General features: G+C 36.7%; 2 protein-coding genes across 2 annotated transcripts; one reads left to right on the top strand and one right to left on the bottom strand.

Moving 5' to 3' along the window:
* On the bottom strand, window positions 1-16,163 carry LOC140152120 (uncharacterized). Its single transcript, XM_072174418.1, has 11 exons — window positions 16,017-16,163; window positions 10,946-11,037; window positions 9,842-10,050; window positions 8,675-8,894; window positions 4,713-4,770; window positions 3,004-3,691; window positions 2,387-2,500; window positions 1,796-1,940; window positions 1,411-1,509; window positions 823-963; window positions 1-323 (listed from the first exon to the last, which is right to left on the bottom strand). Exons 2-11 carry the CDS (start codon window positions 11,021-11,023, stop codon window positions 183-185), a joined length of 1,893 nt encoding a protein of 630 aa, XP_072030519.1. The 5' UTR covers window positions 11,024-11,037; window positions 16,017-16,163; the 3' UTR covers window positions 1-182.
* Window positions 16,164-18,145: 1,982 nt separating this feature from the next.
* LOC140152112 (kelch-like protein 32) lies at window positions 18,146-24,493 on the top strand. Its single transcript, XM_072174411.1, has 4 exons — window positions 18,146-18,250; window positions 19,845-20,532; window positions 20,904-21,161; window positions 22,402-24,493. The coding sequence occupies exons 2-4, from the start codon at window positions 20,092-20,094 to the stop codon at window positions 23,365-23,367; spliced, it is 1,665 nt and encodes a 554-aa protein (XP_072030512.1). The 5' UTR covers window positions 18,146-18,250; window positions 19,845-20,091; the 3' UTR covers window positions 23,368-24,493.
* Window positions 24,494-27,672: the final 3,179 nt, after the last annotated feature.

Raw genomic sequence — 27,672 nt, 5'->3', positions numbered from 1 at the left:
TACAATGTTATTGGACGGCTTGCCCGGGACGGCTTGCAACCAGCGCTTTTCCTCATATAATACTGAGGTACTTATCCGCTTGGATCGAACAGGATCTGTGCATAACTGTCAGATTATTACCGCTATTATCTGCATACGCGACCAGGGGATGCGATCATGGTCCCCGGGTCAAGGTGATGCAATCATTTGAGACAGTAATGAGGCTGAGCTGCTCCACCACACATAGGACATTGTGATAGTGCTTCCTTCATAGCCAAAATAAGATCAGATGGCTGGATAACCAGAGCTACATCAGGGTCAGCTTTTTCTAGTAGCTCGAGAATCTGAAATAGTAATAAAGATTTAAAAGAATATCAAGAATATATACCTTACATCACAGGGTTATTGAATATATGTACACAAACAGTATCTGTATACACTAAAAACGAAAGCAATATCTTAAGGAATCGGATAGCACATTATTTTTTGTGATACCTGAGAGCGCATCAGACACACCAAATTGCATTCTGAATACAAGCCTGGGGGAGTGTCTTTCTGATATCAATCTGATTCTGTTTGAAATTTGCGAAAATTTATGGCAAATTATTGAAAATTTATATTTTTGGTATAAAACAGTCCTCGAAGTTTATAAATCTAAGTGTTTGTAGGTGGGAAGAAAAGCCATCCATTATTTGAAAATCCAGAGTGATCTGGGGGTTTCAGATGGTATTCATTTGTCAACCAATATGAAAGACTCCAGTATGAATTGAAACCGTCCTAACAAATGCAAGCATGTTTCCAAACCTGTACAACGATGTTCATACAAACAAAATAACGGTATACCTGTTGTGTTGTATATTTGGAATTGACAGGTTGCATATTTATTTCAGTAATGGCCCATTCCACAACATCAGTCCGCAGTACACCGGTAGTTTTACCCTTAGCGGCTTGGTGGAATAGACCGCCAGAGTGAACTTTCTTGATCTGAAGGAAAATATTTAATTTGAAATAAATTAACAATATGAACATTTAATGATAAAAATATTACTTAAATCCATGATCATGATGATCCAAAATTGCGTGTCTAAAAACGGCGTCTTCCAGTTAAAATGGATATGGTAGCCTATTATTTATATGGCTGGAGATCACATGAAAATTTTTCGTCTATATACTTGCAAGAAGAGTTACATAAAGCTCTTTTATGATGAAGTTCGTATTTGAGCTGTTATATTATTATTGCTGTGTACACGTGCATACGCATGACGTAATTTTTACGTTATTCAGAGGCGTAAATCTAAATCACGTGTATACGGTAGTTTTGCGCGCACGCGTGATCTCGTTGTCCATGGTAAAACCATTTCTTTGCCACTTGCCCTTGACACTGCTAAGGTGGCAATAATATTTTGTATTTTTATTTCCAATTTTGCTTACCACGATTCCGTCAATTTCAATACCAAGATCACGTTTGTTCACAGACCTCCTCAGTAGTAACACATTTGCGTGAGGGGCTCGTTGAACACTCATTCTAATCTGTTAAAACATAAGCAATAAATAACAATCTTGTGAAGAAAGCGTATCAAGGAATCTTCTTTCCGTCTTTTATGTATCACGCCGTTATAATCTGGGACAACATTCCTAGTTATAGTCCCAGCTATATAAATACAAATATCATACAAATGATAATAGTTTTCTAAAATCAATATAAAACCTACATACGCAGATTACATTTATGAATGTACACTTCAACTTTTATCTGGAATCTCGGGCCTGATGAAATTTGACATTTAAAAAGATTAGATGTTTAAATATGTATTACCTCATTGCCTTTAACCTTTGCCATCAAATCATAAGCAAAAGTGACTTCAACGTCTTCAAGGTCAATACCACTTATGCTCAGTATCTTGTCGCCAGGGTGGAGGGTTTCTTCCAAGGGGCATCCATTCAGATTCCAATGATCAAGCCTAAATAATAATAATAATAATAAAAATAATAATAATTGCCCAGCAAACAACTACAGTAGTTGTCCATATTGGTGAGTATTATGCAAAATATTTTTTGCCGGGTAATTTTTTAACGTACTATGACATGCGAGTTCAAAATCGGTTTTGGTTACAGGGCGATAGTCCGAAAGTTCATTAGTGCGAAAATCCAATAAAATTATTGTAAAACCCAATTACCCTAACCCTATAAACTTTACTTTAACCTATAACCTTAGCCCTAATTCTAACCCTAAACCTATACACCACGACTCTTAGACTAACGGGCTGTTCCCAAAAGTAAGATATTTTATGATTGAGATATCATAGCGTACTTCCAATTAGTCATATAAACAATATGTTTGTAGTTGGTCATAGCTAGCAACTGTGACGTTTTATTCCGGTTCATCATGAGCAAATTATAACCTTACCATAACCCAGGTATTCCTTTAACTTTGACCAGACAAAGGCGTTTTCCGTTAGATACTGCGTCTTTCTGCAACACCACATCGATTGACTCGTCTTCCTGCTTGCTCCGAAACATCCTGTTATAAATAATGGTAATTTTGAAAAAGTTCATATTACAAATCATTTAATTTGAAAACTTGCTTGATGTGTTGTTGTGAATGAGATATGTACGTTTTACAAAAGTGTTGTTGTTTCAGCCCTTTACAACATAACTCAAGAACCACAGGACCTACAATAGTATATCTGTAATATTTGAATTCTTCTGCACACTGGCTATGAAATGATCAATGCATTTTTTGCTAAAGCACACTATCATTCGCAAGACACTGTGAACTATCAAATCGCAACAGTTTCAAATAGTTGCTTAAAAGTTAAGGTTACTTCATATTTCTAATTATCGAGCCCATAATTGACTTTTCTCCGATCATCGTTTAAATGTATTTAATATTTCAGGTTACGTTCATGAAAGGAGGCACGTTTTGATTGTGTATTATCATGATTATATAGGACAGTCTTTACTTCAAATGACACAAATATTAAATCAACTATATGCATCCCTAAACCTGTCAATTTTACTTACTCAATCGACGATACCAGCGGTTGTCCATCTCGTTGAGGAAGTTGCGGCCGACCTCTCACCACCTCTTTCCCAGATTTCCCGCCTTCCACAACTCGTTCAAGTTGACTGCCTGTTCTTTGTAGTGTTGGTTTGGATGGAGATGGTGGTTGTCTGAAAGATTGCGTTTTCGATGGCATCATTGTACCTTTCAATTTGTCGTCTTCTCGTTGAGGCTTTGGAAGGACTTGAATGATTGGTTTCTTGGCTTTTACAGGATGGGTTTGTGGGTGGTTGACATTCACACTAGCAGGTTGCATGGACCTGGTTTGTGACGTCGATTTAAAGCTGCCTGGATTTTGTGTTAAAGGGAGTGGTCCCGTTTTAGAGTTAAACATGTTTTGCAACATACTCTGTTTTGACTTGAAATTGTCGTTGCTTTTGATTTCCCTGTAGTCTTCTCCTGCTGCGGCTACTGATGGTGTTGGTGTTGGTTTGTCTCTTGGTACCATGTACAGGTTTTCATCCGATTCAACTGGTACTCTAGGATGCCTAGCCTGTGTAACTGGTGGTTTAGTCTTAGGGATGCTTTCCTTTCGTGTAGGAACTGGCGGCTTTGTGCCTTTCACGTTCATGTAGGTGTGGTCATCAGTGAGTTTCGCCGGTGTAGTTTGTATTGGAAAACTGTCTTCGTAGTGAAGCTCTTCAATGTCTACACATGATCAAAATAAATTTAAAAAACGGTATGAAAATAATGTCTTTTTTCTTCAGAGTAGACGAATTCATACGGTGAAAACAAACATTTTATCACTCTTTGGAATGAATTTATTAAGGGATCTGGAATGAGCGTTTTGAGCGTTTCGACAGTATTTTTTTGTGGGACATGAGAGCACATCAGACATATCGAATTGCATTCTGAATACAAAGAATGTCTTTCTGATATCAAATAATTTTCATTTTTGAAATTCACGATATAATACAAATTTTATGACAAATTATTAAAATTTGATATTTTTCACATTTTGATATATAACAGTCCTCGAAGTAAATTTTATAAATCTAATGATATATTCTTAAAGTGTATGTAGCTGGGAGGAAAAGCCGACGATCAATTGAAAATTTGACCTTTCATATTGAAGTTATGGATTTTGTTCCCAAATAGACCTTATTTTTGTGTGTGTTTTGGTGAAAAAATCCATATCTTCAATACAAAAGGTCAACATTTTCAATTGATCGTCGGCTTTTCATCCCACCTACATACACTTTTTAAGTACATATCATCAGCTTTATAAAAGTTTACTTCGAGTACTGTTAAATATCAAAAATATCAATTTTTAATCATTTGCCTTAAAATGTGTATTACATTGCGAATTTAAAATAAAATCAAAATTATTTGATATCAGAAGGACATTCTTCGTATTCAGAATGCAATTCGACATGTCTGATGTGCTCTAATGTCCCACAATAAATACTGTCCAAACGTTCATACCCCATCCCTTAAAACACTTAAATATGCTAATCTTTTGACATTCACAACATATAATTGTGTGTATCAAATAAGTTCCATCGACATTTCTTGAAGGGTTTCAATAATTTCCCGTTACTCTAATTTGCGCCAATTGGCGATACTACACTACTCGCCCATACTTTCCACCATCCACACATTATTTCTCTGTCATATACAATAACACATACTTGTCATTACTGTGACGATTAAATGATTTTCACATTACCTGTTGGTGTTCTGTTTGGCGACTCATCAGAACTTGAATCTGTCGATGATTCGGTTGTCTGTAAAATTGTGAAAAATATCAAATAAAATTCTATATTTGGTTTTGTAATATTATTACGTGCATACATCGCTTCTTTTTTGGTAGTTGATTATATTGATTATATGCTCACTACGACTGCTCAGTGCCAGAAGTGGGTAAGTGCAATAGCTGCCATGTGTAGATAAGTACAATATACTGTGTGTAAATTGCCAAAATGTTCAGAGGGCAGCAATTGCATTTACCCACTTCTGGCACTTTATCAGTCAACTACACGAATTGAGTGAGATCGAGAGTACATTGCATTGTCCATATTTAGACATTTCTGGTCCATTATTACTTACGAAAAAGGATTCCTAGAATTGGTACTATTGTCTTTAACAAAAATCGAATTTGTCATTTCAAAAGGAAACGAACAATTAAAAACTTTGATCTACCTACTTTCAAATAACATACATTTTAAATCAATTTAGTTTTGAGAAAAGGGACACTTTTTACCTAAACAATTTCAATGGGAAATAAGACGTTTTTAAGTTTTTTGAACTAATTATTTGAACATTTCTTTGGTACATGCTATGAATTTTGCATTGTTTTGGTTTTTGCATTGCAATAAAAATAAGATTTTTTTTAAATGATGATATGGGGGGGGGGGTACTTTTTGGTGAAATTAATAGTTATAAATAAATATCACTAGAACTCATTTTTTGGATGTCAATGGAATTCCTAACAATGGGAATCGATCAACCATAACGAATGAACAATAGGGAGTACAGTGGGATTTCCCATGCTTGCCTATACATGGTTGTGCTGTAAAAATGTTGCTCTTCATGCTACCACTTCTGTTCATATAATGGGCCAAACTTTTTCATTAATTATGATCATCAATTTGACCGTTTGTTCCGATACGTATCAATAATACAATCGTGATGTTTACAAATTGGGAGTAGGGCCTATTATATAGTAAAATGAGCTGTACTATAAAGATCGGCCGGGATTTCTCGGGACTTTTATATCACGTGTTTTAGTCACTATCTTGGAGATAATTATCTATCAACCTTTGGCACTTGTCTCTAGCTTAGAGAATATATCTACATGCTCTAAACATATAAGAATACACTTTTTGATGATAGTTTCTATATTATGTAATTATACAAATATTGAATGTTTATGAGTACAATGGCAAGAAAATTTTCAGGAGGTGAAATATGGAATGTTCCATTCAACGAGGCTTTGCCGAGTTGAATGGAACAGTTCATATTTCACCTCATGAAAATATTCTTTCCATATAACGAATAAAAACATTCAATATTTGTTTTATATAACTCATATAAAATTCTTTATCTTCCACTAATTTTATAAATCACCTGGAAAACAAAATAAATTACAAAAATATTACAAACTGTATTTATTTTAGAAGCGACACCCACACCTATGATTGGCGAGTCGAGGTGGTCACCGTTCCCGCTATATACCCTCGGTTAAGAAGGAAGTGTCCAATCTTTGGAAGATGCCATCCACCTCCGATCTCTGCAGCGATTACACCATGCAGGAAGTAGAAGATGCTTTGAAACTACTCAAAGCAGGTAAGGCACCTGGACCAGACAGTATCCACCCAGAATTCCTCCATCATGCTGGCTCTGCTGCAACCAACTGGCTATGCAAGTTCCTGTCATCCTGTATGAAACGATGCAAGATACCAAAGATTTGGCGCAAGGCAACTGTCATCGCACTGCTCAAACCTAATAAGCCAAAGGATGACCCTAAGAGCTACCGTCCAATCTCTCTACTCTGCATTCCCTACAAGCTACTGGAGCGCCTGATCCATAGCCGTATCAACCTGATTGTAGACCCACAGCTTCCTCACGAGCAGGCCGGTTTTCGTCAGGGCAGATCAACAGTGGACCAGGTCACCCTCCTCACCCAAGACATCGAAGACAGCTTTGAAGGGAACCAGAAGGCTGGTGCTGTATTTGTAGATCTGACAGCAGCATACGACACCGTGTGGCATAGAGGCCTGATATGCAAACTCCTCAAGCTCATACCAGACAGAGGGATGGTGTCCTTCATCGTGCAGCTAATCTCGAACCGCAACTTCATTCTTAAGACCAGCGACGGCCAAGCTAGTAGACCACGCAGTCTGAGGAACGGTGTGCCACAGGGCTCCGTCCTAGCACCTCTCTTATTCAACATCTACATCCATGACCTGCCCAATACCATTGCTAAGAAGTATGGATACACAGATGACCTGGCAATCCTGAAGTATGGCAAATCTTGGGACACAATTGAGAGAGCGCTCAGCCTAGACATGGACACCCTAGATACTTACCTCCACCAATGGCGGCTCAAGCTGAGTGTTGCTAAGACTGTCTCCTCTGCCTTCCATCTCAACAACAGGGAAGCCACCAGAGAACTCAATGTTACCATCAAGTCCAAGCGACTGAACTTCGAGGCTTGCCCCACGTACCTAGGAGTGAAACTGGACAGAGCCCTCACCTACCGGCAGCACTTGGTTAACCTAAGGGACAAGGTCACAGCAAGATGCGCATTGATTCGTCACCTAGCCGGCACCAGCTGGGGAGCAAGCGCCAAGACCCTCAGAACATCAACCCTGGCCTTGGTATATGCACCAGCAGAATACTGTGCACCAGTATGGAGCAGGAGCTACCACACCCACCAGGTAGACACGGGTCTAAATGAAGCTATGCGCACTGTGTCAGGATGTCTGCGACCAACTCCTACTGAACAGCTTCCGGTTTTAGCAGGAATCCTCCGCCGGACATCAGAAGGAAAGCAGCCTCCGTAGCTATAGCACTCCGGTCTGAAGAACCAGGACACCTCCTTCATGACACCATGTCAAGAGCTAGGAACAGTGAGGGTGAAAGCAGGAGATTGGTATCTAGGAAGCCGTTTGCTCAACAAGCAATAGACTTGATGAAGACAACACAGTCTAACCAGACAGCCAAGGACTGGACAGCTAAGACGTGGAAAGACCAATGGCAGCAGACTTCCTCACCACTCCAGCGCTTTGTCACAGACCCAACAGACACCATCCCAGGCTTCAACCTACCCAGGTCTGCTTGGACAAAATTAAACCGCCTGAGAAGTGGAGTTGGACGCTTCAATGCCAACCTGTTCCAATGGGGCTTAAAGGAAAGCCCAGCATGCGAGTGCGGTAGTGAGGAACAAACAGCCGACCACATCATCTCTCATCCTGTCATCTCCATAGACCACCGAATGGTATATCCGGCCTGATTGAAGTCGACGAAGCCACCAGGGACTGGTTGATGCGTACTGGGCTTGAAATTTAATGAAACTTATTGTTTTGGCTTATATATCTTGTTTCTTCCTGACATACGCAAGAAGAAGAGAAGACCCTCGCGTCTGTCGTTGCCATAGTAGCTGCGCGCCAGTGCAATATAAAATCGACTGGCGCGGAGTGCAATTATAGTCTTTTTCTATGAATAGCAAAAATATTCAATAGTAATTGACCAATCAAATGATAAGAATCTTTGTATGAGTTATATAAAAACTCATACAAAGATTCTTATCATTTGATTGGTCAATTACTATTGATTATTTTTTTTTTTCTTAGAAAAATATTATTGCACTAGGTGCGAGTGCAATAGTCCATTTTCCATTGCACTTACGCGTTATTCGTTCTATGGAGAGAATATTTTAATGAGGTGAATTATGAACTGTTCCATTAAACTCGGCAAAGCCTCGTTGAATGGAACAGTCCATATTTCACCCCATTAAAATATTCTTCCAATTGTACTCATAAACATTCAATATTTATATACTGTATTTATTTTAGAAGCTATACCCACACCTATATTAAATAATTAGCAAGTCGAGGTGGTCACCGTGCTCGCTATACGCTCGCGTCTGTAAAATAAAGTTGTTCATTTTTTTAAAAATTTGCTTACCTCGGCATATGGTTCCGAGTAAAAACTTCCTTCCAAAGCAGCACATGCCGACACTGGTTCCCTTGCTCTATGAAAATTAGCCGGTCGTCTTATGCCTTCTGGGTTTGTTGCCCGCCTCGTCTTTCCTCCTTCTAATGTGCATTCAAGTTCTGTATTTGTAACCCATCCAAACTTCTTCAAAGCTTGCATGAGTTGACTGTACCATTCTTCCATTTGACTCCTGTAATTCGTAATTATTGTAAATTGCAACATTAGTTTGGTACATAGATTCTGATCAGCACCATAATCATGATAATTAAAGCCATATTATAACATTTGCTGAGGAGAACGCCCTCAAAAAAATTTTAAATTCTGTTTTTTACACGATAGTCAATAAAGATACTCTGCAAAAATCAAGACTGTAGGTGCTGTAGTTTTGTCAAAATCCGAGATTTTGAATAAAACGATGGAACCGTCGTTTTATTATTACGATGGAAATATTAGTCGAACACGTATGAACAGTACGTACACGGCGTGCGTGATACACATATACACACACACCCCGTGCATCGTACCGTATTACAACCGCGGGAGTAACATGCATGGGTGCTAGTAGTCAATTCCAATTTTCTATGCTTTACCTCATTTGTTCGGCTCAAAATTAAAAGGGGACATATCTGACAGTAAAAGCTAACATTTTATGGAAAATAAATACTTATCTATTTTTACAGAAATGTTATAATATGGCTTTAACAAGCGGCGTGGAACTAACGTTTGCACAATGCTTTTGTCCTTCTGATATCAAGTAATTTTGATTTTTTTCGAAATTGGCGATATAAAACATTATGTTTTAGGTCTTGTTTGGGAAAAAGGTCTTTTTTATACTTGCGCTGGGATCACTGAATGGGACATTTAACTACAATTCAGATTTGAACCCATTATCTTTGTGGACATGAACTCCGGGGTACTTAATAAGTTTTGGTTTGGGTAGGGATGCTACTGAGATTTTTCAAGTTGACCCATTAATATATCAATTTTTCAAGGAATTTTGACCCATCAATATACTAAATGCCCAAATAGAAAATCGTGGGCCAAATTTAACAACTGTTCCCAAAATTCGCCCCACCAAAGTGTGTTTTCGCGGAGAAGCAGGATCACTGTTATCCACATTCATTATATTTAACTAACCTGGAATCTGCTTTGAGAAATTTAATGTCTTTTCCACTTTTAAGGCAGATGATATTTTCATACTTGTGTTTGTTTAACGTGTATTTCTCATTCATTTCCACTTCGTCTAAGTTATCTAGTCGAATAGAGTTCTTCCATCCAGTAGTATCTCCTTTATCATATTCGATCATATCACCAATAATTTTGCAATTCATCCGATGCTTTCTACCCTGTTGTTTGGGACAGAATTACATAAATTCAGTCAATGAGCAATGAGTAGTATTAGGGTCTTTCGATTCGTGTAATGAATATTCATGAGCTTATGAATACGAATGAGGTCAGAGGTCACCACCGGAGTAGTATTTTGTCATTTTTGACGTTATGAATATTTATGACCTCTTGAATATTAATAAGGTTAGAGGTCACTTCCGGTTTGCATATTAATGAGGTGGTTATGGCTAGTTAGCATATTCCCGCGGTCATGAATACTAACGAGAAAGTTTGAAATATTTGTTTTTCGTGTTTGGGCGGTTTTGAAAAATTTTGTATATGGAGAAAGTATGAAGGATTTAATTAATTACAGGATGTAATTAAATAGGTGTCAACAAGATAGTAGGATTCAAAGATATGTTCATTATTTAAGAATACTAGCTGTGAGAAAGTTTTCTCGTTTGTTTTTTACGCTCCGATTGTGTCAATTTTACGATTGTCGAGTCTGCTTGAATATATATCCTTATTTTACTGCAATGGTACAATATATTTATGAGTTTTAAATTAAGACCTATATTTGCCCATACGTCCCCACTACGCATTTAAACGAACAATTTGAGACCATTTTCGTTGGAATTGGTGGCGATTTTTAAAACATTTTTGTCGCCTGTAGACCCTAAAATTTGACTATTGACCTTTCAGCATATAACTTGAGAACGATACGTCACTACTTTTCTGAATCCTTAGGATGCACCCACTTTGACATTTGACGCCTGTGGTAACCTTTTAATGTCAAATTTGAGAAGTTTCGATAACTTTAAGTACACATAAAGATTCAGAATCATCAACTCCATATTAACCAAGAACTTTTGATATTTTCATTATTTGAGGTAGATAAAAACATGAAAAACTTACAAGTTTGTTATTTTTCATGTTTTCTGCTGTAAAGAGTGCCCAAGGCTGATCTCGTGACGACACCGATGATGATGCCATGGTGATAGCAGTATCTGTAGAATAGGAGATAACATGGTTCATTCGGCTAAGTTTATACAAATAAAACTAACTCAAAAGAAAACGTATTTAAGAAGTGGATTATTATACTTATTTAAGTGGATTATACTTATTTACATTATTTTAGAAAATAATGTTTGTTGTTCCTCATAATGTACCCATGTGCACAATATTTTGATATCTGTGATTTTAACTTGACACTGGTATAAAATTGAAAAAATAAAGATGAAAAGCTTGCAAAGATTTCAGAATCCAATGCGGAATGCGCTTGTATGTTTTCGGCAACTCAAACTTGGTGAAAATAAGCTTGAGATGCTCAAAACATTCGAAACTTATATTTTTATACACATAATGAAAATGTTCATCACGTCAATCCTGGCATCAAAATGCTTTAAAAACATATTTTTACCGATATGTATGTAGGTATCTTCGTAAAGAAATATATTGGAGGAAACAAGTTAACTTGGCCAATTTCTCCGAGGCAATATTTTCCTCCCACTAACTAAAAAACTGCAGCATTGATCTAATATGAAATGAGACAAGGAAGCCAATAAATCGCATACATTTTCAGAAGTCTTGTGGTTCTTGAGTTAGTCGAGTCATAGTCTCAGCATGGTAACTATAGTCTCAGCATGGTAACTGTACTCTGCAATGTGGCTTGAAGCAGTTTCGCGGTTTGTGTATTAACACCTATTTTTTATTATCTTTTTTAATAAGAAAACAAATTAAGACAAAAAAAATAGCAATTAAAAGAGCTTGAAAAAACATTGCGAATTTAAGACCAAAAAAGGTGACGGAGTGTCCCTTTAGACGAAGTGGTAAGTGGGTCCGGTTTTTTACTTGCACGATGGCTGTCATCACCATGTACATATAAGCACCGCTACACAATGGACTTTGCACCGCACCTGAGCATAAGTCACAATTCCTTGGCCGCACGTCCAAATGGATCCTGCCAAGTATCAACGTACTAACGTAGACGTAGACGTGTAAGTAAGAAACTAAGCGAGAACAATAATGCTCTTGAGCTCTTGTAGCAGCAAAGGCCCTGATTTGTTGTTAATGGTTTATGGGAATGATGTGGGCCGTAGGGGTCAGCGACAACCTGTAAAGTGTGCTGAGGCTTGTGGATCAACGTCTACATGGTCTAGGCGTTGTGCCTAGTGTGTAGCGCACCATAAATCAGGCTGGACCTCAGGTTCCAGCAATCAGGGCCCAGCAAAAAAAATTGAATATCAAGTAAAGTGTAAATAGATTGCTGATTATTTGAGATACAACTTTAATAGTAGTGCAGTGACTACTTCCAAACGTGATAATGTATTCAATTGCTATAATGTTAAACCCAATTTTTATGACTCGTATCTCATGAAATATGTTTGAAAACGTGAACTTAAAATCATGATTAAACTTCCTCTTTTGCCGGGCCCACTCGCTTTTATTCTTGCGTATATATTTGCGAACTTTCTTTTGCCCTTGCAATCAGCGCATAAAGAGACGACTCCATGTTTTATCTTTTTATCTTATCTCCCATTTAACATAATATTTCCGTGTCACATGATTGCATAGTTTATCAGTTGTATGATGGTATTCATGCATGGTAACGAAAGACAAATATTCATGAACACTATAATTTATATGTACGTATATAATGTGAACATTTATTACTGTTTCATCTGAATAAGGGGGAAAACAATAAAAAAGCACAACCCCATAATTATTATAGATAGCCTACATTGTGCGCTTACATATAGGCCCATATAGTATTAAGCATATCCATGCTCTTAAACTTTTACACACCCACCCTCCACAAACTCACCCCTCCCACACACACCCACCTAATGGCGTCAGCTTTTCGAAACGTGAGGGGGAGGCACAAGTTGCAAATTTACCGACGGCGTAAAGATCCCAACACTTGTTGAAAGGGTGTCCCCAAAATGTCCAAATATTACTTTCGGCATGTAAGACAATTCACTGCTTGCTTGGAAGCTCTTGGACGAAATTGTGTGCTCAGGTGTATCGAGGTGGAAACTGTGCATAGATGCGATTAAGCTGATCGTGGATTGATAACGTTCATCATGTTCATCAAAACTCCATATGGAAAGGTTTGGCTCCAAAACGATTCTCTTAAACGCATCTATGCACAGTTTCCACCTCGACACACCTGAGCAGACAATTTCGTCCAAGAGCTTCCAAGCAAGCAGTGAATTGTCTTTACACAGTCTTTATTTACACTACACGGTTGAGTGCATAGCATTATAAGAGCTGTGAGCTTCTAGCTGGAAAATATGCATCTGTGATTGTTTTTTGTCAAAAACTCAAGTGTTCCCTTCATCCAATCAGACATTTTTTTTCATATCGAACGAAAGCTAACACTTCCCCCTAAAAACACCCTTTTTAGGTCAACAGATCACGCAATTCAATGTTTATAGCAAGGCGAATGTGGTAAATCTGTTGAAAACGACCTAATCATGCACGATATTTGACCAAAATGTAGGTTTTAAAAGTCAAAACCTCAAAATAATGATCCTTACAATATTTTTCAAATATTAAGCCTATGTCATTAAGGGGACTCGATCTTTTGTTCGTAATTATAGAGGCCAGGGGATTCACTCTATCATTTAAAAAATCATTTGAAGAAGTCAAAGAGCCCTAAGAATAAAAACTGTAGTGTAATTCACGCCAGACACAATTTCTTTATAATTTATGACAAAAATTAATTTTTGTAATCGATCAAAAAACAAACGTTTTATATCCATTTTAAATTTAGCCTGAATCCGTAAATATGGTACCTCTCGCCCTTTTTTTAGGTCAAGGCTGTTTTTACCATTATGCAGCGAACCATTGTTGAAGCTATTTCACATACATGTATAAAACATTCTAGAGAAAGAATGATGCCATATACTGTTGAAATATCTTTTGTTGATTTCGAATGATAATGTCATGAAGTCGTAAATTTTAAGGTCAAATTCCTAAAACCAAAACAAAACATTGCGACGCAGATATTTCCCGACTTACGCAATTTCATCATCACATCAGTGTCTTTATTATTTGTTTGAAACCTTTCCCAAACGTTCGTGCTCTTTATGCATAAAACGGCTAATCTATCTTTACAAAACGCGTCTTTTTTAGTAACTAAAAGGCTAAATATGGCATTATGAGATTTATCATTTATCATTACACTCCTCCACTCAACTGCCACCGTAGCCGAACGGTAAAGCGCTAGACGCGTAATCGAAGGAAGTTTCGAATCGCTGGTTCGAATCCCAACGAAGCCTGTGGAAACTTTTTTTTCTTCAAAATTCATGATCGCATTCCGAAATGAGTCACTTGTCGGTAAATCATGTATCGTATCCTTAAATGAAAGAGCACACTTATGTCCATATACTAGCTGCATTTCAATGAACAATGACCAATTCTTTTCAAATTGCAAATCATGTGCGAAAAGTTACTAGTTTCTCCTGTTTTGTCATATGGTTGTTAATTCCGAATGAACAATGACTGTTCTTAAAGAGCGCTTACAAATTGATATGGAGTGGGAGCGGGAATACCCAACGAAAAATGAATCACCGTCCCAAATCCCGTGAACCAAGAGCCGTCCCGAATGCACTGAACCGTCCGTTGCCATGCAAATATTAATTTTTCCCAGAACAAAATAAACATGTTTAAAAGGTCAATAACAACTGACGTCGCTGTTTTTGAAGAAAATAATGAGAATGAGTTTAATAGTTCAGCACAATCACTACGAGCATGTCATCCGACATTGAACTTGTCCTCCGGAAAGAAAGTTTTTCTCCATGATGATGAGTTGCAATTGATACTGCGCGCGAGTAGAATTATTTTTCTTGCCCCGGGCGCTACCAACCCTAGTTACACCACTGCAATTGAGCACCAATTATACTTTTCCCCTCACCAACTACCTATCCACGATGTACGAGCTGTAACCTTCATATAATTATAATTAGTACTTGATCATATTAAAACTTACAAATCCTGGATGTGCAAAAATGTAATCTGTTTCGTCTGTTGCAGGAAAAAGCACCTTGTCAACAATTATTTAACGGAAGAATGGCATCAGTATGCACATGGCCACAGCCACCCTTACTACCCTACCCCCTTCCCAAACCACCATCCCCGGGCCACCACCACACGTAGCTCGTTCACGTAGCGGTTTCGTTGTCCCACTAGATTGCCTGGCGATCGGAGTGTTATCGTCAGTGCACCTCGGACTACACCATACCCAGCAAACACAAAAACGTTTTTAAAACGTTTTAAATAAGTTATATTTTGGGTTTTGGTTTAGGTAAAAACGTTTTAAAAACATTAAAATGTCGGGTTATATAAAGGTCATGAAATCGTTTTAAAACGTTTTGTATGAAAACACACTACAACAATATTTTTAAAATGTTTTCGAAATGTCATTGTAAACTATTTTTGCAAACATTTTGGCCAAATATTTTGTCAACACTTAAATAACATTATGTTAAAATATTTGCACCCAGCAAACACAGAAATGTTCTTAAAATGTTTTTTACAAAACGTTTTAATAACATTTAAATGTCGAGTTATATAAAGGTCGTGAAAACATTTTAAAAACGTAATTGTAAATATTTTGGGCAAACATTTTTTGCAAAATATTTTTTCAACCCAAAAATAACATTCTGTTTAGAATGATTTGTACCAAGTTTTCAAAAATGTTTTTGGAATGTTATTAAAACGTTTTTATACCCTTTATATAACCGGACATTTAAATGTTTTCTGAAAAACATTTGTGTTTGCTGTGCAGTAAATCACCAACAAATGTTATTTAATGTTATGAAAACGTTTTATACCATTAATGTACCCTTTATATAACCTGACATTTAAACGTTTTCTGACAACCTTTTATAACCATTTGCGAATGATGTCGAAAACGTTTTGTGTTTGCTGGGTACGCAGTAAGCGCCGCACTTGCACACATTCGTACTTGTTTGTTGCTTACCTTGTGTTGCGCGAGATGTATTTCAAATATTCTAGCAGGTATCCGATTTAATATGGCCTATTTTCTCAGTACGCATTAACACGACTGACATCACCTGTATAATGCTTTCTACAAGTATGCTTATTATCTCAGTTGCGAAATTTTCGTAAATATGTACAGGTACGTGCGTTAATTCGTAATTCCCCGAGTTAAAAATAACATTTTCATGTTCACTTCCTTGTCACGTCCGCGTCCCTCGCCGATACCCTGAAAAATTAGATTTGGTCGGGCACCATGTATATACCATAATGAGTAGCCTACAGTTCAGTGCAGTGGCGTACCCTGCACTTTTTCAGAGGGTGGGCAAGGGGGGGGGCAAAGTTTAGGGGGGGGCAAATATTGACGACAATGGTCAAAAATGGGCTAAAAAGTAAAAAAAAAGGCCTAAAAATCTTAAATATCGGGGCGGCCACCATCCCACGGGGCAAGACCTTTCCCAGGGGGCAGCTTCCCCCTCCCCCGGCTACGCCACTGGTTCGGTGAAATTTTTTGCTTTTCTTGATTCTGTGACATGTCTGAATCCGGCTAATGACACTTTGTCATCATCAAGTTATATTGAGTTTCGAGTATCGAGTCTCAAATTTCGAGTTTCGAGTTTATAATATCGAGTTTCGACGAGTAAAACAAAAAAAATAAGTATTTAAACAAACAAACCAAGCAATCACAAAACACATTCACAGACATGCACACATAATATACAAATAAATCAAATTCAAACGGACTCAAATCCCGGGGGGGTTCTCAGTACAAATGACCATACGGGGACGTGCCGCAAATATGGGTAGCATTTTCAGCCTTTTGGTATATCAATGACCCCTTTTTCAAAGCCTATTTTGGTATATAAATGTCCTTAATCTTAATTTTGGGAAAATTGGTAAAAACTAAGACAATTTGGATTAAATTTGGCCGAAAATTTTGACTTTTGGTATATAAATGGGTCCAAATTTCTTGAAAAATTGGTATATTTATGGGTCCACTTTCAAATTCTCAGCGGCACGTCCCTACCAAAACCAAACTTGAGTACCCCCCGGACTCAAATGAAACGGTTTATATTATAATATTCTCTCTTGGATTTCACATGCCAACCACATTACTTCTTGCTCTACGGTGTGCCCAAAAATAGAACAAAATAGGGTATAAATTGCCGAGATTGGGCAATATTGTAGCAACAATTATTATTGAACTAATTTAGAATAACAATATACGTCATTTTAAAGACAACGGACTTTTCATAATGAAAAAATTGACATTCAAAAGGCACTCGTATTATTTTATCGGCTAAAGTACGTTAAAGTGAGCAAGAAATAACTAATCAAATTTTGCCCCCTTAGAGAGTTGTTAGACCCAATTTCGAGTCTCTTCATTACGGACCTTTTGTAAAATGACATATGACTATAAAGTGGGAGAGAAAAAATAAATAAATTTGCCTCCTAGAGAGTTATGAAACTCGACTCGAAATTTACATCCAATTTTGAGTCTCGTCACTTTTTAGAAAACGGACCTTTTGTAAAAGTTACCGTATTATGACATTCAAAACTTGGCCAAAATACTTTTAAAAGTGGGAGAGAAAAACCAAATAAATCTACCCCTTAAGAGTTATAATCGAGACTCGAAATTTACACCCAATTTCGAGTCTCGTCATCAGTTAAAGAAAACTGATAACTTTTTCTAATCGACAAATAACATTCAAAAGCTACTCAAATTGGCATGTCTTTTTTACCCACTCTTCCTTATTTTACTCTGAGTCTTAGTAGGTAGGCCTACCAGTCGACTAATAATATAAAACATGCTTCAAAATTCTTTCTAGGTCCCCAAGTTGCAACGAATTGCCAAAATGACCCAAAAGGCATGGCCTATTTAGTTGTTTTTTGTTGACTCTTCGGCATATAATAATTATGCTAACCGGGATGCTAACATGGAATCTGGCCGATGCTACTTCACACATCTAGTACATTCTAGTTCAAGTAAAAAACATATATATATTTCAAGAACTTGTTGATGAGCTGTGCCAATTTTGGCTCCAGATGCCGGTGCTTCCAGTCGGGCTTCCAGTTCCACCATCTGCAGCACTGTATTTTAAAATTTATAGTAAATCGAGGGCGCTTCACGTTTCCTGCATCATCCAGGCAAGGCGACAGGCTGTGAATAAGAACAGATTCGCAACGCAACGCAAATAGTAGCGGAAAATTACAATGGTAAGCTTACTGAATTATCTGTATTATCAATTTATCATCAAGGATCTATCTCGAAGTTGGTGTAATTATGATTATGGTTGGAACACAAACATTTGGGTTAGTTCTTGATTGCTCAGACTTATTCAACAGGCCGCCGAATAATCATGTTCGTCACTGCCTCATGTTCAATTTTGTAAGCTTTCATATATACTAGCTAAAATACATGTTGTTGTATCTTTAATTTAATCCGCAGCCCGAGTAATTTTTCATTGGATATTTCTGGCCCATAGATATATAAAAAGGTCGCCCATCCCTGGGTAAAATTTTAGTACCATATGATAAAATCAAATGCCATTTTGTTTCATTCTGCACAACACAAACCACAAATATATAGCCCATTGCCAATTGATGCATTGCCCACTATTGATGAATATCATGCATGAAAGTGGTGGATCAATGTGGTCAATACTTAGTGTATTGTGTTGTAGAAGCAGGCAAGCATGCATGAGTGAGTGGCAATTTGGCATAATAATTGTTAAATCCTCTTGAAGCCTCTTCAAATAAAGCTATTTTTGTGTCCGGGTCATTGACCATAAAGTGTGTTTTTACAGAAGGCCAATTCCACCGTTACGGACGTTACAGATATATGCAACTAGCAACCTTTAAGTGAATAGCACACATGTTTGCTGTTAGGATAACACTTTATTTCTTAATATGCTATTAGTATACACTCTAATGTTCAATATAATGAAGCAATTTTGTTTTGGCTTTCTTAGTTAATTAGCTACAGAAATTAGAAACGAGCGTTACGGACGTTACGCGAAAGTGCCTGCCTTTTTGACAGATGGTACATCTCCATTCAGTTCTGTGTTTTATTTTTTTCTGTTAACTATATTGAGCAAGCCCTGACTCCATTCTATGCAAACATGAAAAGCAAGTTTGAAATTAATACTCCTGTATTGTCCTACACTGTTGTTAAGGACGTTACATTTTATCTCAAATGTAACGTCCGTAACGTTTTTCATAATGAAAAAAAACTGTCAAGGTGCTTCCTCTGATTTTTTTCTTTACTATCTTGAAGTAGGTCTGACATCAATCTATGGAGGCATGATTAGCAAATTTGAAATAAATGCTCCTGTTTTGAGCAATAATGTTCCAAAATTTTGTTACGGACGTTACAAAAGGCACTTTTGGCATGGAATTGGCCAGAAGATATTTTGTCTCCCAACCAATTGTGTGATGCGCTGTATGATATTTGCGGAAATTGGAAATCGAATGAATTATAATTATGGCAAGTATCCGATACAGTAATTGGATATTAAAATGTTGGGCAAGAAATAACATCCCAAAATAATACCTAGTACTTACCGACTACAGTGGTACCAGAAACAAACCATTAATTTAATTTGGCCTCGTGAATATAAACCATTATCCAAAGAATTGAAAAAATGTACATTTGTTTAGAAAACAGCTCTGCCTCCTGTGGTATGTTGATGCAAATCAATTCAACATTGATGCTTTGATGGTTTATACAATGTAAATATAGCAATAACCGCTGCTGACAGGCAACTGTTCATTTTCAAAGCACATTATTTTTTGTATTTTCCTAATACAGGTAGAATAGTCATACTGATACAAACACACACAAAAACTATCATGACCACTGAAACTAGAGACAGAAGGTACTCTGACAGTTCTTCAAGTGACAGCACTCTAAACACTGAATATTCAGCATCATTATTGCAAGGCTTGCACAACCTGCAGGAGCAGAACTTACTATGTGATGTCGCATCAATGTTGGTGGAAAGACGCTTAATGCGCACAAAGCCGTTCTGGCAGCTTCTGGAGATTATTTCCTTGCTATGTTCACATCTGGATTCAAAGAAAGATCTGAAAATGAGATCAACATCAGTGGAAATGCAGCTGCGCTTAAAATTCTACTCAATTTTGCTTACACCGGTGAGCTCAATGATTCGATTACAGCAGATAATATGTATGATGTCATTGAAATGGCATGTTACACACAGTTTACAGATTTTGCCAAAGAATGTTCGGGTGAAATAATAGATTTGTTTTCAGATGAAGCTGAGGATAAGATAGCTGTATGTGATGCATATAAGATTTGTCTACTAGCCAGAAATCATGAACATTTGAAAAGTCTTCTACAAGCTTCAGTAGAATTCCTTGATGATCATGTTGACGGGTTAAAGAATTTGGAGATATTTCTTCACAACACCAGTTACACATTTCTTCAAGAGTTACTTAGTCGAGAATACTTGTCCAGCGAGACTGAAGAAAAACAGGTAATATATTGAAAACATTTTCATGATTAATCCTCCTATAAACTCCATTCAGGGAAAAAGCTTACAGTAAACATATTAAATAATAACCGTTGGGTGACTGGGCACCAGACTGGAAACCTTAGGGACGGCTGGGCACACAAGAGCCCGCCCAAATATCACAGCCATAGTTTTCTCACACATTAGATGAAAATTCATAAGAGTACAAGTTAACAATCTACACTAGTTGTTTTTTTTTTTGTTTTTAACGTTTTTAATTGTAAAGCGCCTTGTGGTCTTTGATGTAATGCGCTGTATAAGAATAAATTATTATTATTATTATTATTATTATTATTAGTGCAGAAATTTATGATGATTTGTTTACAACTACGCAGGTCCTTGAATTGGTATTAAATTGGCTCAAACATGACTGGGAGAATAGACACATCCATGCACACCCACTTCTTCAGAAAGTTCGTCTTGGACTTATAGCATCAGATGACATCAACGAGCTTGTAGGAGCTGAAATACTCAAAATCCAAGAATGTTCAGATATGATGAATCATGTCCTGCAGATGCAAGCCTCAGAGAAATCTTCAGAGACTCTCTCCTTTGATGACCCAAGCATGTTTACAACAAGGAGTACAATAACTGTAAGTTTGTCCTGCACGTAAACTGCACAATGCAGGTCATTTAATAAAGGGATATACAGGAAGTCTTTTAGGGCTTGTTTAGCGACATTTTCACATATTTTTTTGTGCGACCTGAGAGCACATCCGATGTATTGAATTGCATTTTGAAAATGAGGAATGTCCATGGATCTAATATCAAACAATTTTGATTTTTCGAAATTTGCGATATAATACACAAAATAAGTGGTCTTTAAAATAAGTGGTATAAATCTATTGATATGAACTTAAAGTGTATGTAGCTGGGATGAAAAGCCGTCCATCATACGAACATTTTGACCTTTCATATTGAAGGTAGGGCCTATAGATTCTTTTCCCCAAAACACCAAAAAAATGTAGGTCTTTTTGGGAAAAATGTATATCTTCAATATGAAAGGTCAAAATTTTCAATTGATGGCTGGCTTTTCATCCCAGCTACATACACTTTAAATACATATCATTAGAATTTAGATTCTTGAAGTTTACTTCAAGGATGGTTTTTTATCAAAAAAATATAAAATTTTAATAATTTGCCATAAAAATTTTCTTCAATCACGAATTTAAAAAAATAGAAAATATTTGATATCAGAAGGACATTCCTCGTATTCAGCAGAATGCAATTCGATATGTCTGATGTGCACTCAGGCCCCCCCACCCCCCAGAAAAAATACTGTGCAAATGTTGCTATCCGAGTCCGTAAGTCTTTATTTTCCACACCATCAACATTTTAACAAGCAAGAATATAAGTAGGCCTATATAATAATAATATAAAAAATATAAAATAAACAAAATTAAATGTAAAATGACATGCAGGAGATGATCAAAAGGCCATGGAGGCCAGAGGTGGTCATCCCCTAAAACAACTATCACAAACAAGTTTTTTCCATCACCTCATAGGAATTAAACACCAATGAAATGACCTAAACATTAATAATATATAAACATAGAATTAGCATAGAAATATCTGTAGATAAAACATTAATTGCTCAAAAGAAGAATGTGCATGAAATTACAATCAAGTTTGATTCAATAAATATACAGATATAGATGGATAAAATTTCTTATGCACATTGTTGTCTTACATGTCACAATGCAACAAATAGCACTGCACAATTAAAATCTTACCTTATTTATTGAATTATTATGAGGTATTATACATATAAAAGTAACCTTTTCGCTATGACTCGCAGATGACATGTCATTTTTATTTAAACTTTCTTAACAGGCCCCAATTGCATCTGTTCGACGAGATGGTAAGAAAAATTTTGAGTTTTACAATGACAAGAGGGGTTCTTGGATGGATCTTCACAAGTTGGCCCCCCTACCAACCGATGCTTGCCATTTCTCAACCATAGTTGTGGATGGAAAGCTTTATGCAGCAGGAGGTATGGTAAAAGCAGCTAACCATCAAAAGGTATGTCTGAAAGACTTCCATCGCTATCATGCAGTGGAAAACAGGTGGGTGGCACTAGCACCACTGATCACAGCTCGGAGAAATTTCCCATTGTTGTACCTAGATGGCTTCATTTATGCCATTGGTGGTATGGATGTTCGAAAATCTCAGTCACTGATACATGTGGAACGCTACAATGTAGCTGAAAATACATGGGAAACAGTGGAAACACTTCCAGAAGAATGTCATAGTTTATCAGCTGTTGAGTTCAAAGGAAAGATCCTTGTCTGTGGAACACGGAATCACAGATACACTCACAAGTTGATGATATACCATGTGGAGACTAATGCATGGCAATGTGTGGATTTAGGTCCACATTTTAGTATGACGCCACGTCAAAACAAAGTGTCAGTGCTTTTTGTGTACAACCATCAATGCTACAGGATCTTGTACAATTATGTCGACCGAGAAGATGGGTTTACAGGTGTGCCAACAGTCAATGAGTTGGATATTGTATCACAGGATAATGACATTATTGTCACTATGGGAGAGAAAGTCAAACAAGATCTTATACGGCGCGATGAGGGAGAATTTTGCATTGGTGATGAAGTATTCATGATTCAGAAAGGGTTTGTTATGAAAACAGACATGCTTATGACAGATGGTTATAACTATGGTGTGAAGTCTATCGGTAGATGGAGCATGTTTAACGTCATGACAGATAGAGATAGGAGCAATGTCACATTGTTTACCTTTGACAGAAAAAAGCTTAGTAATGATGAATCTCTTGAAGAGTAATGATGTTGCTGTTAACTTAGTGTTAAGAATATAGAGAAGATATTGTACATTGTATTAATTATGCAAGTTTACTGATTTTGCCATGAAGTGTTGAAGTTAAGTACTCTAGATCAGAATGAAAAGCTGGGAATATTTTGAGCATTCTTCCACACCTGATGATGAATGTGTGATTATGTTCATTTCATGTGATATTTCCTGAGGTATCTTCTAATTTTATAGTAACCATTTTAACAGCTTGGATGCTCCTTGCAATATTAGCTGCATACATAAGAAGACTAGATTTTTAGGTAAAATAATGGTATTGTGTGTACCTTGGGAAAAATGATAAAAGGTTGGCGAGCATTCCAGATGAGTACTGAATGTACATGTATCTATCCCATAGCTCCACAACCATTGGGGGTTTTCATAGGGGTCTAATGTTATCACACGGAAATCCATGGTTGTCTAGCATTGTCGTACATGTATGTGGGAGACTCGATTAATCAACTCTACCATCTAAAATACAACAGCCTACATGTATGAACTTTAAAACTGGTATATGGGAATTACTTGTTCTCCATGTAGAGATGTACGGTTTGGTGTCAGTTATCTGTACATTCATGAAAACATGCATGCAGACTTGGCCAACATTGTCATGGGGTCCTTTCTGTTCCTTGAAAGTCTGTTTTCCAGTGGACAGTTTTGACAAATTGGGACCTCTTAAAATTGTACATCAAATGAATTTTAATTTTTAATCATTTTGTTTGAATTAATTTTAATATGAAATGTTGTATTTAATTAATCATAATCTAATTACCAAAATTGTATATTTTTATGGACTTGGCTTTCTGATATTTGAATTTAAAGAAATATTAAAAATGTGGATATATATTTCAATTTTCGCCTTTTTTTAAGGAATGTAAATATTGTACATATAGGGTACTTAGAAGTACAAGGTATGATGGTATTAATAATATATGTGGAGTGAGTGTATGCTGGTGTTAAGAATATATTAAGAGTGAGTATATGTAAATGTATTTGTTGAAGTTTTGAACAATTTCTCAGACAGGCATGTTTCCCTTTGTAAACACAAATAATAATTTTACTGTCACTAGTAGGGGTGTGTGTGTGTGGGGAGTGTAAGATGTGATGTGTCTTGCAACATGTGCCTACATGTAGTAAGTGCTCCTTAATTCAGTAAGTTGCAAACGATTAAATTAAAAGGCAGGGCTTTGGGGCAAACCTTTTCAAGATACGGATGAATACGCATAAAAATAAAGAATATAAGAAGAAATCATGACTTATTTTCACCTATAAAATCTGAATACCTTGATCAATTTCGACAACTGATGTCTCAAACTAAAGCTGATAAATCCCTACTATTTGAACATGAAACTGCAAGTATTTTCTCAAATTTCAGTTGTTCTGCAAAGTCCACCCTTTTAACCCTCTCCACTCGGATGTCGACTGCAGACGACAAGTTTCAAAATTTGTAAAACAATTCCAAAAATTTAAGAATTGTAAATTTTCATGACCATATTTAGAATCAGAATGTAAAATGCATTAAAATGAGTACAAACAAGTCTAGTGTTGGTACAGTGGTTCTTGAGATAGCTCTTGATATTCTGTGAAAATATCTCAAAACTTGGAATTAGGCCTATTTATGTTGAAGCCTGCGGCTAGCATGCAGAGCGTTAATTTGGTCACAAAATAATGCAAATAACATTGCACGTAATATTATGTGAAAGAATTCCTGACAAGTGCTTCAATAGTGTTCTATTACTAGTAATAGCCTCACTGTGATTTGACCTCAAACCACGGATTGTCCATATCACAATTGGTGTAAATAAATGAATTAATATGTATTAACATTATTGGTGTTTTGCATCAAGACACTAGTCTTCTTTTTGTATTTGAATAGAAATAAAATATGAAACTATGGCTATGAAAAATATGTGTGTTGTATGCTCAAATGTGTTCTCTAACCGCTGTTAGTTTTCAGTTTTATATACATGTAAATGACATGAACTGCTAATGTGTTTATTTTATGCTCTGAATATGTGGTTTTGGATACTATTTCCAAAATAATTTCAGACATTATTGTTGTATTTGATGGTGTTTTGTATAAAAGATGACCTCTCCCCAATTTGCTGATTTGTATATATCTATAATAAAATGTTATTTCCATGTATGAGTATTTTTCTTTTTGCCTTGCCTTACCTCAGTCCTTGCCTTGGTAACATGGGATGGATGTCCCTTCACTCTCCTACCAAGTGATTCTTCTTTATACTGGTCTTCCTTGAATCTTGCCGCACTTTCCATTTCGTTGGTGATCGTCCTGGTTGTCTTGGAACATTGAAGTAACTCTGGTAAGCATACAATGGGAGTTGTTGTGGGGCATTTAGGTAACATGCCCAAGCCATTTCAATTGGCACTGGGAGACTTCCTTTTTTTATATATATAATGTTGAGCCTCTATATTATGTTTTTATTTCTTATGTCCTTATTTCTTATCTTGTCCATTTATAGTTACATGTAGCTGGGTCTAGTTTATCTCCTTTTTCAATACTAGGGAAATCAGACATTTACTCCAGTCTTCCGGTATTTCCCCTCTTCCCAGCAACTTCAGTTGGTGCTGTGCTGTATTTAATATACCATTTTTTTTCCTTCTTGTTTTTGTTTTTTGCTGCAGTTTGCATTTTGTCTCTTTTTCCTGCTAGTTCACTTCCATTCTTTTACTTCCACTTTCAGCTGCTTTCTCTTCCAATGCTTTACTTTATACGTTCTTGTTCAATTTGGCATGAAAAGATTTATTCCTTGATTATGGCTTTCTTTTTTCTCAGATGACATTCATTGCCAACCTCTATGCGTCTTTTCAATTCCCCTGGCCTTTTCATACCCACTATTTCTTCTGTGACCTTATTTGTATTATTGATAGCATCCACAGCAGCTGAAGGGACTATCCCATTATGTTTTGCAGTACCATAATAGAACTGAATGTGCCATAGAAAATGTACACAAATCCCTCACTTCCAACTTTAAATAACTCGTTTAAATTAGGGAAGCTTAGACTTTTGTTTGCAAAAATATGACCCCTAAAGTATTGTGAAACTATCCATTATAGCTCTCAATATCTAAGCGGCTCTTGTTTATATTTTGTATACATATGCTATGGGGCATGCAGATATACTGCAATGCATGATGGGATACTCCTTTCAGATGCTGTGGATAGCATCTCTGAATTTGTACCAGAGTCCTTCCACATCGGTATCTTGAAGTTGAAGTGAAGATGTTCAAAGCTTCTCCAATCTTAGCTCTAAGCTCTTAAGCAATTAAGGGGTTGTTAAACCTGCTCACATCGTATGTGTTTGGAAGAGATTTCATATACGCTTTGTTTTGGTGGAACCTAGTTTGACCGAAGTTGTCAGCACCAAAATATGAGCTGATCCAATATCAGCTGGGCAAGATGATCTGCAGTTCTGGAAGGTGTATAGGTTGTCTTATTGAGTCATGATGAAGTCATTTTGGTTCTTGTATCGGCCACCTGGTGAAGTAAACGTTGCCCTTTTACACTCTTTGTGTTCATGTGTTGCATACTGCTTACTGCTAGCATGTGTAGTGTACAAAATTCCAGGCGCTTTTCCCCACTATTGTTGACTTTTCCAAAACCGTATTTCTTTTTACTCTAGGTCAAATACTATTCCAATATGAAAAGAGTGCATACAAGCTAAATCTTAACAGGTTATCCCATCAGTAAACAGGTTCTTTCACAGACAGAGACTATGATTTGTCCTTCTAGTATAAAATAATTGTGTTTTTCATGTTTTATGCTATCTACCGAAGATAGAATCTGTACACCAGTCATTTCTTTGTCATATTTTGAAATATTTTTAATTGTTCGCATCATTAATGTAACATAAAAAGATCAAGCTATCTTTATTCATGACGCTAAATTTACAATATGCAATTACTCTGTATATATTGTTTATTATATACCTCATATATAGATTCCTGTCATCTGATTGGTTAAAAGTGCAGTCATTGAATTAGCTATGCCCTCCTTTTTAAGAATTACGTAAAACTGAACTATTCCCGGCAATAGTCTTTTAAAAGACTATTCCCGGGCATAGTCATTTTCATGTGCGCCCGATCAAACTCTACGCTGCGATGGCGTGTTCGCATTACGCACTCGGCGCCAACGCGCTGCCTGCCAGTTGCGGTGACGCGATCGGTTCATAACGAAAAAACTTTCTTTGTACATTTTACCATTAGCCTATGAACAATAAAATAGGCCTTTTAACCAATCAGATGACAAAAATCTATATTA

The sequence above is a fragment of the Amphiura filiformis genome, chromosome 1, assembly GCF_039555335.1.
Source record: "Amphiura filiformis chromosome 1, Afil_fr2py, whole genome shotgun sequence".
Taxonomy (NCBI): domain Eukaryota; kingdom Metazoa; phylum Echinodermata; class Ophiuroidea; order Amphilepidida; family Amphiuridae; genus Amphiura; species Amphiura filiformis.
This window is presented reverse-complemented; position numbering and strand designations above follow the sequence as displayed.

Bases quoted from the DNA above. Each gene is read 5' to 3' on its own strand.
- LOC140152120 (XM_072174418.1), bottom strand. From the start codon at position 11,023: ATGGCATCATCATCGGTGTCGTCACGAGATCAGCCTTGGGCACTCTTT. The intron at 1,941-2,386 runs GTAAGGTTATAA...ATTATTATTTAG, and splicing joins AAAGGAATACCTGGGTTATG to GCTTGATCATTGGAATCTGA. The intron at 324-822 runs GTATACCGTTAT...TTACTATTTCAG, and splicing joins CCAAATATACAACACAACAG to ATTCTCGAGCTACTAGAAAA.
- LOC140152112 (XM_072174411.1), top strand. From the start codon at position 20,092: ATGTTCACATCTGGATTCAAAGAAAGATCTGAAAATGAGATCAACATC. The intron at 20,533-20,903 runs GTAATATATTGA...ACAACTACGCAG, and splicing joins GCGAGACTGAAGAAAAACAG to GTCCTTGAATTGGTATTAAA. The intron at 21,162-22,401 runs GTAAGTTTGTCC...CTTTCTTAACAG, and splicing joins CAACAAGGAGTACAATAACT to GCCCCAATTGCATCTGTTCG.